This window comes from Mastigoproctus giganteus, chromosome 5 (genome assembly GCF_048544385.1).
Source record: "Mastigoproctus giganteus isolate SK-2022 chromosome 5, ASM4854438v1, whole genome shotgun sequence".
Classification (NCBI taxonomy): domain Eukaryota; kingdom Metazoa; phylum Arthropoda; class Arachnida; order Uropygi; family Thelyphonidae; genus Mastigoproctus; species Mastigoproctus giganteus.
The window spans coordinates 31,822,439-31,840,338 of record NC_143579.1 but is presented as its reverse complement, the minus strand read 5'-3'; the positions used below and the strand labels follow the sequence as shown (position 1 = coordinate 31,840,338).

The 17,900-nt window shown below is 37.9% G+C and overlaps 1 protein-coding gene across 1 annotated transcript; it reads right to left on the bottom strand.

Annotated features, from left to right (window-relative positions):
* Positions 1-2,157: 2,157 nt before the first annotated feature.
* On the bottom strand, positions 2,158-15,786 carry LOC150085284 (solute carrier family 7 member 4-like). The gene is made up of 3 exons (XM_090373130.1): positions 14,172-15,786; positions 11,524-11,632; positions 2,158-2,609 (listed from the first exon to the last, which is right to left on the bottom strand). Exons 1-3 carry the CDS (start codon positions 15,762-15,764, stop codon positions 2,389-2,391), a joined length of 1,923 nt encoding a protein of 640 aa, XP_090229256.1. The 5' UTR covers positions 15,765-15,786; the 3' UTR covers positions 2,158-2,388.
* Between the last annotated feature and the right edge of the window lie 2,114 nt (positions 15,787-17,900).

Sequence of the window (17,900 nt, the reverse complement as noted above, 5' to 3'; positions counted from 1 at the left end):
AGCGCGAATTATATATGTTTACTAAACATTCTGCTTTCATGCCCTTGTGGTAGCACAGTTGGTAGAATTGCAGTCTCCGCGGTGGAAAAGAAGAGTGGAGTTCAAATCCATCAATAATGTGAGGAATTTTTATGAGCCTTTTTACACAACGAAGGCTCAGGTAATTACAGCTGCCATTGCAATTCCAAAACATCCACCATTAAACCATGATAGAATTGACAATACACAGCAGCAAAAAAGGCTCAAAACGATGCTTGGAGGACTTTTCGACGACATCCTACTACGGCCAACCTAATAGCCTTTAAACTTGCACTCAGGAGAGGGTAGCATGGTTTTTCCTTCCGGAAACTTGGGTTTTTCATCCAGCAAACAGCAAATCAACAACAGAACACGCAATTTACAAACATATTATATAGTGTGCAATATGGCTCAAGTTGCTGATGCGCCTAAAACCCTACATAAAGTTTATTTCATTCATTTACATAGTCCAAATTGCTCACTAACTGGACATCGGTGCTGCTGAATCAGTTATTTCGAAGTGACCTGAGTCAGCCAGAAGACTGCCTCACTACAGCATTAACTGATCAACTAAAAATTCTCAAAATATCACAAAAGCAAGTAAAACTCATTAATCTATCACAGGGAAAAGATCCGTATTATGATCATAACTGCAGTTATGATTACAATTGATATACAGTTTTATTTTTTACTTTATTAAGAATAACTGAAATTCTAAAACTTACATCAGTCGTCAATACAACCTCAAATAATCTATACGTTGATCACTAGCACCACAGAATGTCACAAACCAATATATGCAATATTTGAAAAATTATTACCTACAAAAATCACGTTTACTATTTTGAAACGGTTTTAAACGACTATTTTGAGATAATACTCCACTTCACAAGCTCCTCAATACTGCACTTTCGTAGTTTTGCAGGTTATCCACAGATAGCGATACCATGAAGTGAATATAGAATTTTACTTGTAAATTCCATGTCTGCAGCACTCTTTTACTCGAAGTTATTCTCATTTCCATTCTCACTTGAAATATAGCACTGTATTTCTACATTCAACACACTGCATATGCAGACATTTTTCTCTGCATAAAAGAAAAAGCAAATGTAGCTATTTGGTTCTGTGGAAATTTTGCAAATATTCCCGAGGCACTATGGGATTGTTGGCAAAAAGATTGCAACATCATGCTGTCTCTAAACTTTTAAACGTACTACTTAATGAGAACTTTCATTGGATAATTTACATTTCTATAATTTTCTATCTCTATGTTTTATTTGTCTATTAATTAGTTCCTTTTATCATAACATATGCAACGAAATCCAACTTCTGCACTTTGATGAGTAGTATTACAGAAAAATAAATAATCTGAATGCAGCAATAAATCGATTAAACTATTCTATCCGTGAAATAGAATATTATGAATGAAAAAACAATGAATTTGGTGTTAATATATTTGCCAGTTTTTTTTTTTTTTTTCGTTTTTTTTTTAATATAATCACCTCAAAACTTACTCCTACTCCTTCACGCTAAAAATAATAACTGCCTTAGCTGCAAATAAGTTGTTTCAATAAAAATGACTTTCACTATACTTGTACATATTTCATTAATTTAGGAATCAACTACCGATTGCTTCTCTGTGACTGAGTTATAAAAATCGCAGACGAAATGTTATAAAGAATTGCAGACGAAATGTTATAAACGAATTGCAGACGAACTGTTATATAAGAATTGCAGACGAACTGCTATAAAAGAAATGCAGACGAAATGTTATAAAAAATTCCAGACGAAATGTTATAAAAGAATTGCAGACGAAAAGTTTTTAACTTTTTTTGTATAAATTAAGAAAATCAATTCTTGAAATTCTAACCTAATCAAGAAAAGAACAGAAGAAAATTGAAAGGCGGTGAATTTGAAAATTTTCAAGTACAATGAGAGTAGTAATGAGCAGAATGTGCAAAAATAGATTCCTGTTTTATTTATTTATTTTTTTTAGTTACTCTTAATTCCTTTAAAATATACAAAAATATTCCTTTATTCAAAGTCACTTTAAGAGTGGCTGATTTTGTAAATAAGGCAAAAATCTTTACCCTTTACTTCATGATGCTCTACACTATATCACATTATTAAAGTTTTTTTTTTTTTTTTTCTCATCTGTCTCCCGTTCAGATTTTGGAGATGTCTAAAGGAGGCAAAGTTGGACCTCACATTTACACAGTATCCTGAAATCTCCAGTTCGGAGTTACTTCTATAAAAATTCTTCTACAAGGAAAAACAAATAACAAACATCACCAACACAACGGAAAGGTATTTTGATACTAGTCACGTACAACTGCTCCTCACAACCCTGGATGAGAACCACATAATATATCACGGAGAGTTAGCATCTTCAAGTACTAAAGGCTGTTTATCATCAGAATCTTTTTTAGTTTCTTTTGTCGCTGTAGCCTCGGTGGCGAATTCGTGGTCCACTGAACCCCAACTTGGTGCAGGACTGAAGGCTGTTCCCAACAAGGATGATTTCGGAGAAAGTAGACCTCTATTGATTAATTTACTATGATGGATACCATACAAAAAATACACAAAAAGACCTGAAATAAAGAAAACAAGATTTGTTAGATAATAATTCAAACAAGTCATTTAAACTTTCAAAATGTTTTAGGTTTAAAGTAAACCATATTATAAAATGTATGAGTATTTTTGGAAAGGTGGCAAAATTAAACGCAAGTTCAACTCCGCTCTGTAATTCTGTGAGGCTAAAACTCTGTAAAAGGCCAGATATATATATTGTGAGATGTTTGTGTAATACGTGATGGGTAATACTGTATATGCTGTTTCTGGTTACTTTGATACTAGGAACTAGCCATCATTAGGAAAGCTACTTTTTATGGTACCAACCCTGCCATGGAGAGGCGGGCATTTACTTTGCACATGGCGTCTAAAACATGCTTAGAGTAAAAAACAATGTTGCATCTGCAGCGAGCAAAACAAGTACCCCCAAGGATGCCAGCAATTCTGTGTTACCAAGAGAGCTACCCGATGGCACCAACAAAAATCCCATCCCAAACAAGGAGCTTAAAAAAAAGGGTAGAACAGGAGAGATACAAACAATAATGAAGAAAGACGTAGAGGACAATACAAAAACAGCAAAATTCTGCACTGAAGAAAATAGTACTAGCATAGATCCAGTCCAGTATTAAAAGGTAGGATCGCCAGAAAGGTGAAAGTTAAGATGAGGAAATTAGGTCAAGTTGAGAAGCCAGAAGAAAGAAGTCTAGTTCAGTGTTACGAATCAAAAACTCCAAGAAGGTGAAAATCCAAAATCCAGGTGAAAACTATAAGGCCTAGTTGGCGAATTTGAAGGCAACATGTTGGTGGTTCTGTTGATGGTTGAAGTGATCACAGTAAGAACATCGGACAGAGATAGTGAGGTTAACTCCCATTAAATGGTTATATTATACTCTACAGGTTGGTTCAAGAGTTAGAATTGGCAATCAAAGATTTTCAATGGTAGAAGGCAGCCTTTATAAAAATCTGTGGACCATAAAAGTTTTCGCTGCATAAGAGAAGAATCAGTTTCGGTTTCAGGAGAAAAGCTAGAAATTCAAGATTGAAGCGGTTGTCACGGGTGATCCTGAAATGGGCATGTAAACAGTATAAGAGGAGTCTCCAAAGAAACAAGACAGAATTTGACAGTTTGAATTGAAATAATTTCACTTTATTATTTATATATTTAAGTGATCCATCACCTGTCGGTAGGAAAGATGTAAAAGAGTGTTGGCGAAAACTATTTTCTGGCAATTTTTGTTGTTGTAGGAGTCACATTGGATATTATAGTATTTTTGTTACAAGTCCTTTTTCTGTGGAAAACCGTTTTTATTGCCGACGATTAGCCAAATGTCTACCTTTTTCAAGTTTAGGATAGAAGCAATATTAGTGGATGTTCCTTGAAACTAAAGAGAAGTGCCACGTGGGATGAAATAACCCCTTAAACATAAAGAGTACGTCTAACGGGAGAACGCCAAAAAGAACCTGTTGGGCCGAAGTTGAGGCAGTATGAAGAAGAGAGAGGAGGAAAATTCTTTGGATGGAGGTTAGTTGTGGTTGCACAGTAGGTATGCAAGTCCCTCTGAACCAAGGACTACCAACAAATGTGATAATTGGTGATAGTTTTATACAACAAGGTGGAGTGCCTTGATATAAATCCGCCGTCTTCGGAGGGTCGTGCGGAGAAGCATGGCTGTAAAAGTCTTGACCTTATGAGCTAGATTTTGTATTTCAGCAGAAAAAGAGAAAGTTATCCATAATAACTTCAAAAATACTTAGAAGTTCTAAGAAGGTGAAGGGATTTTCCTTCAAGTTTGATGACTGGAAGTCTATTGTAATCGAGTTTAGTTTTGGAGATCATGACTTTTGATGCGGTAAGATAAACTTTAAGCTTATTTTGAAGAGTCCTAGGCATAAGTTCTGAGAGGACAACATTAGCTTGCTTTTCAAGCTGAGATCTAGAATTACCATGAATAAAAATCCAGAGATCATTGGTATAAGCCAACTGTCATACATAATTGAATGGCTAGTTTTAGGAAGAAGACAGTCATATAATACGAGAGGACCAAGAACAGCTCTCTTAGGGAAACTTTGGGAGATCATCCTATGAACAAATTGACTTTTCGTGGTATAGATCAGTTTCAAAAGTAATTTCACAACCAGATTATATAATTGAATAGAACAATGGATTTCTCTAAATCTACAGAAGTCGCTTTTCCACTAGAGCCCATCGAAAGGGCTCTGAAAGTCGACAAAATTAGGGTCACACATTAGGGTCACAGGTAGAGTCATCAATCAGTTTATGTAAATCGACAATACCATCTTCCCAGCCAAGACTAAGCTGGAATCCAAATTGTAAATAATACATATAGCGGCATCTAATCGAAGAAGGGTGATTCTGAATGTTATTAATCTTTCAAGGGCCTTGGCTAACGTTGAGTATGCAAGTTAATATATCAAATATTTTAAAAATACAATATGACAAAGAAACACATGGGAAAAATACACTGAGTAGCTACCTTATTAATACTTCTACCTAACAGTGAGTAGATTTCCCCTTTAGGATAATAACTCCAGGAGAAAAACAAAGACGAGTTGCAGATAAGGAACCGCAACTCAGGGTCGCATTTACACAGTTGGACAGTCTAGGATGATTCTTTCCAGCTAACACTTTACATGACCTAAATATGAACCCTGTAAAACTGTGCACATGCAAACCATATAGAAAAGCAGTTCTTGAAAGCTACCTGCAAATGCAGGTGTAAGGAAACAGATACAACGCCCTCGTCTTGCAGACATGAGCCGGTGGGCTTTAGGAATCCCAACTTCAGCATGGCACAGATGTCAATCTACGCCACTCTACTCCCACAGAAGAAACAGACTGCTAGAAATATTAAAATGAACTTCCATGTTTTTACGTTGTTTTATATTGTATCACTATGAAACCGGAAGTTTCATTGGTGCATGTTAATGTTGTACACTGTTTTGCTGTAAATATTTGTGCTTTTGTAAATAAGGTGAATCTCCCGCTACTGTGGGTCAATGCAGAAGTTGTGCTTTAAATGTAGCAGTATTAAGTTATTACCCGTTTGCATTAATTAAGTGATAAGCCTTAAGCAGATAACAAGATTGCATAATCCAGATATCAAATTTTACACGTATTGTATAAATCAGACAAGTATTACATGTATTTTAGAATTGTATATAGTGTTATATTCTGTACCATAATACACTGAGTAGTACATGTATCTGCACCCCCTGGCCAATAGCTGTAACCGGATGTCTCCTAGGAGAAATAAAGATAATACGTAATGATAATAATAATCTTCATAACGTATTGGACTCTTCCCACAGTTGTTCAAAACAGGATGGTTGCAGAACACTCTTCAGAATAGCTCGTTCCAGCTTGTCCCACACATGCTTGATTGGATTGAGATTTACTGACTGCAGTGACCACCACATTATGTTGAATTGACTTAGATTCCTGAAACCAGTTCTGTACAATTTTGCTTTGTGACAGGGTGCATTATTTTCTGTAAGATCCCATTCACAGATTGATACACTGCATGTGCCTGGTCGGAAACAGTTACCAGATAATCTGTCATCCAAAAGTTGCTCCATTGGTATCACGGGGCGCAATGCGACATGAAAATACCCCTCGTGCAGTTCTATCACCACTACTACTAGCCTGCACTGTTGACACCTACCAGGATTCGTCAGTCACAGTCGTATGTGAAAACTCCAGCAGGATTGTAATTTCCAAGATACTCATAATGGCGCGTCTGGCGCCGACTATCCTGCCATATTGAAAGTCATTTAAATATTTCCTCTTGCCCATTCTAGCACCGAATTGCACACATACAGCATGCTTACGTATATAGGATTTGGATTCCCTCGATTTGGAACCTAGTCCTTGATGATTGGCTGCTTAGGAGGACTGAATTTCAAAATATGCAACAACTTGCATATGCAGATGACCTTATCATTTTGGTGAATGGAAACGCAAGATCTGATTTAGAACTCTATCCCAATAAAGTACTCCTTGAACTATTATCTTGGTCCTCTAAAAACAAATTGAAATTATCCCAACCAAATCGAAGATCATGATTTTTAAACACAAATTAGACTATGGCATACCACTAGTTGTAAAACTTGACAAGAAATCATTTCCACTTGTCCGAAGCACCAAATTGTTAGGAGTCATCATTGACGACCGCTTTTCCTTTACTGCACATATTCAACATCTGTCCGTCAAAGTTAAGAGTTTTACCGCAATGCTGCTCAAAATTACCAGACAAGACAAGGGGATTGAACACTAAAACCCTACATCTATTTTATAATGCTGCCATAATCCCAATTACAACCTATGCTGCCAGCCTTTGGTTTTGACGTACCGCACTCAAAACTGTCCAAACCAAGTTATCCACTATTCAACGTTGTTTTCTCCTTAGCCTACTTCACGTTTTCCGACAGTATCAATTTCAGCTCTACAGACTCTTGCAGGCACCATACCACTTGACCTGCATGTTGTGTTTAGAGGGTTTTGCTTTTACATCCGCAGAAGAATTTCTACGGAATTTAAGGGAATCATTGTTAACCCTCAGGCTGATTCCAAAACTGAACGAACCCGATACTGGAATTTGTTAGTGAGCACCTGGCAGAACACATGGAATTCTACCGAAAAAGGAGCTATTACCAAAAAATTCGTTCCCGACGTAACTGCACTACTTTCATCATCCACCAGAAAATGGTTTTCACCCTCACTGTTTGCCTCCTACATACTAACTCGACATGGTTCGCTTAACGCAAAACTCTACCATTTCAGACAATACAATTTTCCAATACAGTCTCCTGTCGATGTGGGCTACCGGAAGACTCTCCTCACGTACTTTTTGAATGCTCCATTTACGAGGACCTAAGATTGGCTCTTAAGGCAACTGTACCAAACTTGTATCCCGGAGGTGAGAAGATACTCATTTTTGTCAACAATTTCCAGGCACCTAAAACTTTCTACAATGCTGCTTTTAATCGCAGGAAGACTTTTAACCTCAATGTTAATTCAAGAAATCAAACTGAAAACACACCATAAATCATAATACAACCTGTTGCCTCGTATGTCGTCCTGATGACATCATATACAAAATTGTTGTGGTTTTCAAGAACACGCAAAGGTTTTAACAGATGCTGCACTTTTCTGACTCATCCTTTATCAAGACTCTCTGCAACTAAATCCTTCCCTGCTCAGCGATACCGTCATCGACCAGAAACTTCTGACACCACTCCAGATTAACACAATTCGGAATTATATCTAGAACGTGTTGATCATGTTTGAATGACATTACTACTTCTGTTTGACTGGACACCTTTTCTCTTTGTGGACTACTTTGGGCAGCAATGCATAAAGACGTGGGCAAAGACATGGATAATGATTTTATTTATTTTTTATTTTTTATTTTGTTTTATTTTTGTTTTATTTATTTATATATTTTATTTATTTATTTATTTTACTTTATGCTATTCTCTTCCTTATTTCTTCGTTTTATGCTGTCCTGTCTCCTGGGAATGACTGTGTGTGCGTGTGTGCGCCCTGTTGCCGGCTTGCTGGCACGGGGTTCTTTTGAATGGCTCCAAACTGTCTTTGGACATTCTGTGCGTGACTGTTGAGGTTGATCATAGTACATGCGTAGTTGTGGCCCACCTCCCCGTGGTGTAGACGGACACTGGGTAGGCTTTCCAGGTGATCGCCTGCTTGGTGACAAAAGGGCCAGAAACAACTAAACAACACAACAACACACACTGCACGAACATGACATTACCCACATTTCTGGCCTGTACCAGTGCTCTGTAACCATCACAGTGTACAAAGACGGAGTTGAACTTTCGTTCAGGTGCCGTCCTACATAAGATACTATACATGTCTACATACACGTCTACACATGCCTACGTATTAGATACTACTGAAAGAGCGCTCCATTCCATGAATACGGTAGATGAACCTACAATACACAAAATAAATCATTAACGAAAGGAAAGTTACAAAAATATATTTGGTAGGAGAATTAGTGCAGCATATACACTCAGTAATCACTAAAATAAGACCACTCCATCCGTAATGGAATATGCTGCGTAGTTCGCAGTATAAAAATCCGCATAGCTTCGTACGCTGGAGCAGTAGTAATTTGCATCTCGTCATGCAAGTCATAGTGATAAAGTAGCAGTTATGGAACGTACTACAGATATCACAGAGTTTCAAAAGGACATGATTGTGGGAGCTCGTGCGTTGGGTGCTTCCATATCGGAAAAGGCATATCTCGTCGGTTGCTCACGGCTCACTGAGGTTAAGGTGTCCAAAGAATGGTAGCGAACGGGTAAAACCTCTACCCGACAGAATTGTAAAGGATTACGCAAGATTACGTTCGTGGTACAGCGGGTTGTACGGGCTCAACTGCATGTCTCTGTGCGACAGTTGACATCACAATACATTATGGAGGATGCAAGAACAATGTCTCAACTGATGATATGCCGCACACTTAGATGTATGGGGTTCCATAGCAGACAACACCAGAGATATCCTCTCCTCACCGTTGCTCATCGTCGACGGCGAATGCTGTGGTGTCAAAAACACGTGGCTGGACACTGGTGGACTGGAAACGAGTGCTGGTCGGATGAATTCAAATGTGCAACACGCCGAAGGACGCCTTCGTGTGTAGCGCAAAAAATAAGAGCCGATGGACCCACGGGCATGGTTCCCATTATCTAGATAGGTGGAGGTGATTTCTTAACATGGGATATGTTTTTCTGGCAAGAACTAGGACCCATGGTACGTATGGACAACGTTTCACTAGTGAGGTCTACCGGCAGCTCTCAGGAAACCATGTGTACCCTGCCATACTGCAGTTTTTCATGGAGAGAAACGGGATCTTGATGACGATAATGCGTCTTGTCATCGGGTCCGTACTGTGCACAAGTGGTTCGAGGAACACAGTAAAGATATCACCATCTTGATTGGCCTCCAAGTTCTCCTGACCTCAATGCAATTGAACATCGGTGGAATGTTTTAAAACGAGAATGAGGCGTACGAACAAGCAACCATCATCTATTCCGATACTGTGGAAAGCCTTGCAAATCGGCATGGCTGCAGGTCCCTCTGGACGTCTTAAGTCACCTAGTGGAGTCAATGCCCTTGGTAAATAGCTGCCGTTATCCGTGCGAACGGTGTTCCAAGACGGTATTAGGTAGGTGGTCATAATTCAGTGATCACTGAGTGTGTATATATATGGATCGTAATAATCTGTAAAAGAACTGAAATGGATATTGTTCAAAAAAAAATAATAATAATAATTTTAGTTGAACCATTGGGTTCAACTAAAACCTGTTGAAAAAAATGAGGGAAGAGTCAAGGAATTTTAAGATATACCCATTTTTTTTCCTTGAAAACCAACGAGTTGGAGAATGAAAAGTATAGATTAATGTAGTGTGTAGACGGATGAGCAAGGTTGGTGTGTGTGTGCAAGGGGGAGAAAATCTGAAAGGTGGTATCTAGTTGATGGACGGATATATTCCTAATATTAAGTGCAGTCCAGCCATAGCTGACATGCCTAGTAAAACTAGTCCGGAAATTCCATAATACCTGTAGATCCACCTTAGATCTCCAATTACTGTTCCACAGATTCTCTAAGCAATGCACAAAGCTCGGATAATGAAAACAGATTGATTAAAAGGAAGTGTTAGCTAAAAATAGTTTTAAAAGAAAGAAATTTTACTAAGAAAATTTCTTTCTTTAAAAAAAAGGAAATTTATAAAAAGAAAGGAAAAAATTAAGCACAAGGAAGGAAAAGAAAATAATCATCAAAGAAGTATTTAGTGTACCATACACAACGAAGAGAAAAAAATTTCTGCAATCATACCTAACAGAACTATCTAGCAACAGAAGTATTAGTGAAATCCTATTTGATACGCAGAACTTATCCAAAGAGGAAGATTCCATATATATATACAATTCGGAGATTTCTTTTGAACTGAAAGTGTTGTTTCGACGTGCGTTACTTCAGATCTCACCTTGAGAATGATTGAGAGTGAATGATATGAAACAACAACCAAAATTTCCAGTGCCAAATGATTCTAAGTGTTACAAGAATTACAGATTTTAATTCTTGTGTGAATTAAAATCTGTTCTGGTATATATGGTTGTTTTAGGGACTTTTGGCCATTGACTACGTTAGCCAAACTCAGTTCATGTGATTTATGGTGTATTGTCTATAAATTTGTGATCACGTGATTTGCATGTTGTACGGGCTGAAAAACTGAAAATTACTCGCTGAGCATTTAAGACAGAGTTAATAATTTTTCATTTTGTATAACAGGATATACAAATATCCAACTGTTGAAAACAGCTGGTTCATTTGAGATGACACCGAAGGTTGTAAGACTTGGCAAGATCACAGAAATGCTCCAATCATTAAAATTAATTGTTATTTTAACGGTTCCAGGGCGTTACCCAAATCTCTTTGTGTGTAAGAGAGTTCACGAGACGATGTGTATATGGTGGAGGTTGAAATACTCGCAATAACTCACAGGGGAACCTTAATCCCTCAGCCTGAGATAGGCTAACTACAGCCTCGATTGAAGAGGACTTTAGAAATCACTCCAGTCGTCGACGGGTTTCGAACTCGGACCTCTCCAAAACGAATGACAAGTGGTCCACTATACTATCACGTAGAACAAAATGCTATAGTCAGTCAAGTGACAACATAGTACAAGAGTGGTAACCAAAGAAGCATTTCTGAATTAAAAATACTCTTTGTACCTTGCTAAAGATAATCGCTGCAGACACTAAAATTAAATAATTAATTGAAGGGGATTTGCATATTAAATCTCATGCCTGTAACTTGTGTTTAAAGCCTCTGATTTGTTATAACACAATTAATACTGCTTTAAGACATTTAAATATATTCTTACCTACTCCCATCCAGATAATTAGACGAATCCATGTGATTGGTCTCAAGTTAGTCATCAACATGGCATTTGTCAGGATACTAAATGTAGGAAGAAGAGGAACCAATGGGACCTAATTAAATAGAAATGTCATATATATAAAATAAGATCAATGTCATTATGGAAATGGAAAAAAAATGTGTTTCTTTCCGAAAATACACTTCGAGAAGGCATAAATGCATCCATATAATTTATAGTCCGCTGAGAATTTGGATTATTTATATGTAAATATACGTGTTATTTATTTAGTAGATTAATTACAGGATGAATACAAATTAGCTTTACAACTCCATTATAAATTTAAAAAAAATAAAGAAGACACAGAAAAGGTCTGTTTAGAAAAATTCTAAAGTTAATGAGTGGTTTCATACTAAATCCGATACTCAAGCCCAAAGGAACTACCGGACAATGTATGAGATCCGATCCAGTATCACAACTATCGACGTATGCTTAGTATTAACTGTGGAAAGAGATGGACAAAAAAAAAAAAAAAAAAAACTGCTATATTAGGGTTACCGAGAACAACCTCTCATCCAACCATGAATATTATGTCAATAAATTGCGTGTATTCTGTGGTCGGATTGATTGTTTTGCTGTACGAAAAACCCGAATTTCCGGGAGAATCCTTGCTGTCCTCGCCTGAGACTGACTAACTTAGCCACGAAGTAAAAAAGCCACAAAAATTATTCGCGTCGTTGACGGGATTCAAACCCTTTCCACCCGGGATTTTTGGGATCAGCATGTTGTAATACTAATAGATTACCTTCAAAAGGGCTGTACTGTGGCAGCGAAGTATTATTCCAACCTCCTCATAAAGCTACGTGCTGCTACAAAATAAAAAAGACAGGAAAAGCTGTGAAAAGTTGTACCAATAATGCCCCTGTGCATTCCTCGCATACAGCAGTGAGGTGTGCCTACAAATGTGGGTTTGAAATATTGTCCCTATTTGCACCATCGATTTCTTCCAACCCTAAAGTACTTTCTTCGTGGAAATTATGCTAGTGATGATTAGATTTCTGCTGTCAAGTCGTGGTTTGAAGAACAGTCAGGGGACTACTACAAAACTGGCCTGAGACATTATTGAGAGAGGAAACAATGTCTCATTTTGTCTGATGATTATATTCCAAAAGTGTAATATGTGGTGTTTGTTTCAACCTTCTATCACGACTACTTCTGGGTGAATGCAAATCTTTTTTTGAACCACCCCTCCACTCGTAATAACATACCATGTCAAGATGATGTTATAGAAATTTAAATTACAGTTAGTGTTTAGTAAAATTTCCAGTGCCAATTGATTCTAAGTGGTCATTGTGTGAATTAAAATCTGTTCTCGTATATATGGTTGTTTTAGGGACTTTTGGCCATTGACTACGTTAGCCAAACTCAGTTCATGTGATTTATGGTGTATTGTCTATAAATTTGTGATCACGTGATTTGCATGTTGTACGGGCTGAAAAACTGAAAATTACTCGCTGAGCATTTAAGACCTTTAAGAATTTCTTCGGTTTAGAAAAGATTTTTCGTATTCAGCAGACTCCCATTATCGGATTAACAGAAGTCTTTATCGCCCCCGTTGAGCCTGCTTGGTCTCACATAAAGTTTCTACTCGACTACATGGAACAACATGGAAGCCCTATTTTCGATGACAAGCTAATGCTTCAAAATTTACGTAGTGCATTCTCAGAACGAAAAATATCCAGAGATAAACCAAAGTTCATTATTGTTTCCCTTTTTCAAAAACTATGTTCGTATTAAATTTTATTAAATAAATTGAGTGATTGGCGAAAGCCATTTATCTTACGTAGTGTTGAGCAAACTAAATTTGCTGTTAAGTGCACTGAATCTTTTATTGTTGAAGAACCTTCACCAGGAGTTTCCTTGGTGTTACACTAGTCCAAATAAAAAGCACTGCTCCAGTGGAGAAGTACAGTATATTGCTTTTTAATTTAAAGTATTTGCCAATGCCAAGACCCGAATTTCGACTGTGTTTGGAATTTTATCGGTGAATACTTCCGTCACTGGGTTGCTAAATTGCTTACCTACTCACTGATGAGATTAAAACTGGAGTCCTGGGCATTGACAAACACTTTAATTAAGAACTGGAGTAATGTGTCTTATTTAGAGTAGTGCAATACTAAGGCAACTCGTGGCGACGGTACCACAAGTACCATGCTTTTATAAATATGTAAATATTTATAAAAGTATTATCAATCCACTGCATTATCATTATCCACTGCAGAATGGAAGCCTACTCAGCGATTCACGTTGAGGGAAATGGATCATAATCTACCACGCTGCTCCAGTGCCGGTTGACAGATCGACCGTATTTAGCAGTCAGAGGCTGGAACCCTGGCTTACTCAAAGAGCATGTACTACTGCACTCCAACTCCTCACCACTTGGCTATCCTTGTGATAACGTTTCCGGCTTGCTGAATAGCTGGTCGATGTTCGATTCCAGTTGCTACCCTTAGTTATTCAGCATACTTGTGAATTCTGGAGGACCACCACTACTCTGCTGTATACTGACATAATATCAAAAGTGATTCTAATTACTTATATGTAATACTGTAAGTTATAACATTACTTTATTTTTTCTTTTAATATTTACTTACCTTATAACGAAGAGGTGATGTTGTCTGTTTATGCATGAGAATCACAATGAATGAACAGCAAATACAAAGGGCTAGTAGTATCGACACCAACAATGCCCACCACACATGGTCTTTCAGTTGTCTTTCCAAAAACTGCATGACAAAACACAATACAAAAAGAAAAACCACAATGATCAGTACACAAACTGTTACAACTTGACCAGGTTGTGTCTTAGATAGGAAAAGAGAATTGAGTACGTGAAATCTGTCTTTTAAAGTTCCTGAGGTATCATCCTCTATATCATGTAACTTTTCTTCCGAACTACTTCCCTCTGTAATAAAAGATAACTCTTGGTTTTCGCCAAAGGCAGCTTTTGTGGTTGGCTGGTATCGAAGGATGATGACAGAAGCGCTCACGAGCAAATAAGCAAGAAGAGTACCTATCGACATTAATTCTACTAACGTCGTAATATCCAAGGTAAGAGCAAGTATGGCGGACAAGAGAGAAAACATGTACATTGACACCAGTGGGATCTGTGTCTTTTCATTCACCCTGGAGAAGATAGCAAACAAAAGCCCATCGTCGGCCATAGCATAAATAATTCTAGTTAAGGCAAACAGCGAGCCAATCAGAGCAGTTGCCATCCCACATACGGCTCCAATTATCACAATGACTTTTGCCCATGTGGCTCCATGCGCAGCTAGGGCATCTGGCAGACCTGCGTCACTAGTTATATCTTTGTACGATACCATTAAGGTGAGAACGGACGATACACCAACGTACGCACTTGTAGCTATTCCCATAGCAATAAAAGTAGCATATGGAATGGATCGTTGAGGATCACGGGCCTCTTCACCAGATGTGGCTATGGCGTCGAACCCAATGTAAGCATAAAAACAGGAGGCAGATGCAGCAAAAACTCCTTTCCAACCATAAGGAAGGAAACCACCAGTTGCAGGATTTGTCCAGTTTTTGAAATCAGCGAAGTAGGCTCCCACACCAATGATAATCACGATGACACTCATATTTACCACGGAGAAAATATTGTTGACGTGAGAGGTAACTTTAACTCCAAAGGAAAGGAATCCAACAAAAAATATTATGATCAATAATGCCAAAAAATCAATATGTTCGGCGAAAAATTGGCCATGAATATGTCCCACAAAGCTATCGGTAGTATTTTTCACCACACCTCCCAATAACGAATCAATGTACGCGCTACAAGCACGTGCTACAGCAGCCACTCCAATCACATTCTCAAGGGCGACGTTCCATCCAACCAGGAATGCCCAAATTTCTCCAAGAGCCAAGTATGTGTAAGAATAGGCAGAACCTGCTCTTGGAAAACGTACTCCAAGTTCGGCGTAGCAAAGGGCAGCCATGAAGGAAGTCACTCCACTGATAAAAAACGCAACGACAATGCCTGGTCCAGCAATTGATTTTGCTACTGAGGCAGTCAAGACGTACACTCCAGACCCCACCATGTGACCTATTGCTAAAAGAGTTATATCGAAGGTGGATAGGCATCGTTTTAATTGGGTTTCCATCACGTCACTAGTAAGAGATTTTTTTCGAGTGAGTTTTGAGAAGAAATTCTGCAGTACGGCCGCCATGATTCGCTTGTGGACCAGCAGTCACCTGAAACAAATGATAACAGAATAAATTAGTTAGAATTATTAATAGAAAATTAATAAAGTATAAATAATTGAATGCATTCTACAAAATGCTGAAAAGACAAATTATTACTCTACAACTCACTTTACCATCTCTTTCTCACATTGGATAACTAATCCTAATATCGACCACATCTTTTATCAGTGCACTGTATGTGTGTTCGTGAGCCGATCTGCATGTTGCCTTCCTCTTTTTTTCCGCCTGTATCTTGTGCAGGCGGAAAAACCTAAAATTAACGGATAACACCTATTCTTCTTCCTTCGTATTAGTATTAGAATGGCTAAATGACACAAAAGGGACTTTTTCTTGCATTTGTCAACAACAAAAAAAAAAAAAAAAAAGTCCACACTCTTCCTGTTTCCAAAAAATAACTAAAAATTCCGCTTTTAATTTTAACGAACTCTCCACCCAGGCTAACAGCAGATAATTTATTCCAGTGATCTATAACAGCATGTTGCCGAAGATAAATTTCATGAGATCCAACTTTATTTTATTGTCTAAGACTTCATATTTATGATCCCTCCCCACACCATGTGGAAAATGCACGAGTTCGAATCGCAACTATGACGCGAGGAATTTTTATGGGCTTTTTCACAGTAGCTGAATTAGCCGGTCTCAGGCGAGGATTGCATGGTTTTTTCCTCTGGGAAGCTCTGGCTTTCGTCCGGAAAATACGCAAGGCGAAAACAGAACACACAAACAATTTACAGACAATATATAACTTGAAATATAGTCTAAGTTGCTGACAGGCCTTAAATCCTATAACAACAACTATATTCATCTGTATATAGTTTTTTAAATAAGTGGTAAGAGGTCACCCAACTGACCCATGGGTCATAAGTTTCTGATTACCAGTGTAATACATAGTTTCACTGTTAACTAACTTCAAGCTACCATATTTTACGCCCTCGTTGGTAGAATAGCTGGTAGGATCACCCTCCTCGCCACACTGGGTGGAATAAACCTGAGTTCAAGTCCACTCGACGAGGGGAGCAATATTCATGGACATTTTTTTCACAATGTACCTGAGTTAGCATTAGCAGAGGCATATGACGCAAGAAAGCAAGCTTATACGTCATCAGCCAAAAAAACCTTCCCATTTCACCCATTCATTCACTCCAAAAGTTTGGAGTGAATGGATAAAGGCAAATTTCTGCACATCTATTCTTCTACAACTGTTTTTCCTCAATTTGAGTTTATGTCCCCTCAAGTTTGTAATCTGAGCAAGAGGAAGAATCCCACCAGCATTGAGCCTGCTCAAATCATTCAAGGCTTTATACACCTCAATAAGATCACCTCGCAGGTGCCTAGTCTCCAGACGCTGCAATTCGCAGAACTTAAGCCTTTCTTCGTAAGAGCATCCCTTTGTTCCCCTCACCTGTCTTGTTGCGCATCTCTGTACTCTTTCTAGCAACTCTACATCCTTCCCAAAATGAGGTCTCCAGCCCTGTATGCAGTGATCAAGGTGTGACCTGACCATTGCCTTATAAATTGCCTTTTTTTTTATTAATTATTATTATTTAGTTATTTATTTATTTATTATTTTTATTATTTTTTTTTTTTGGCTGGTGCAGCATAAGCAATAGGCTTTCTTGCACCATGCGGCCGTTACTAATACTAAATACTAAAGGGGATAATCACCTCCTTATCCCTGCTAACAAATTTCCTGTATATCACTGACAAGTCCTGCTCTGCAGCCTGTCTGCACTGTTAGAAAATTTCATATCTGACTGCACAATCGGTCTCAGGAGAAGGCAGCACGATTTTTCTCCTGGAAACTCTTGTTTTACGTCCACTAAACAGAAAATTAACCCCAAAACACACAATTTACAGACCGTATACATGGAGAAATATGGCTTAGTTGCTGATGCTCCTAAAACAGGACAATAACAACAATCAAATTTTACCCAGAGAAAAAAGAAGACAATTTTAAAATTATGCGCTGATAAATTAACTTTACACTTAAAAACAAAAGAGATATATTTAACGTCCTTTACTTGTCGAAATCAAGACACTTACCATGAGAACAATAATCCACCAACACCTGTCTATTTTATTAAACTAATATATTAACC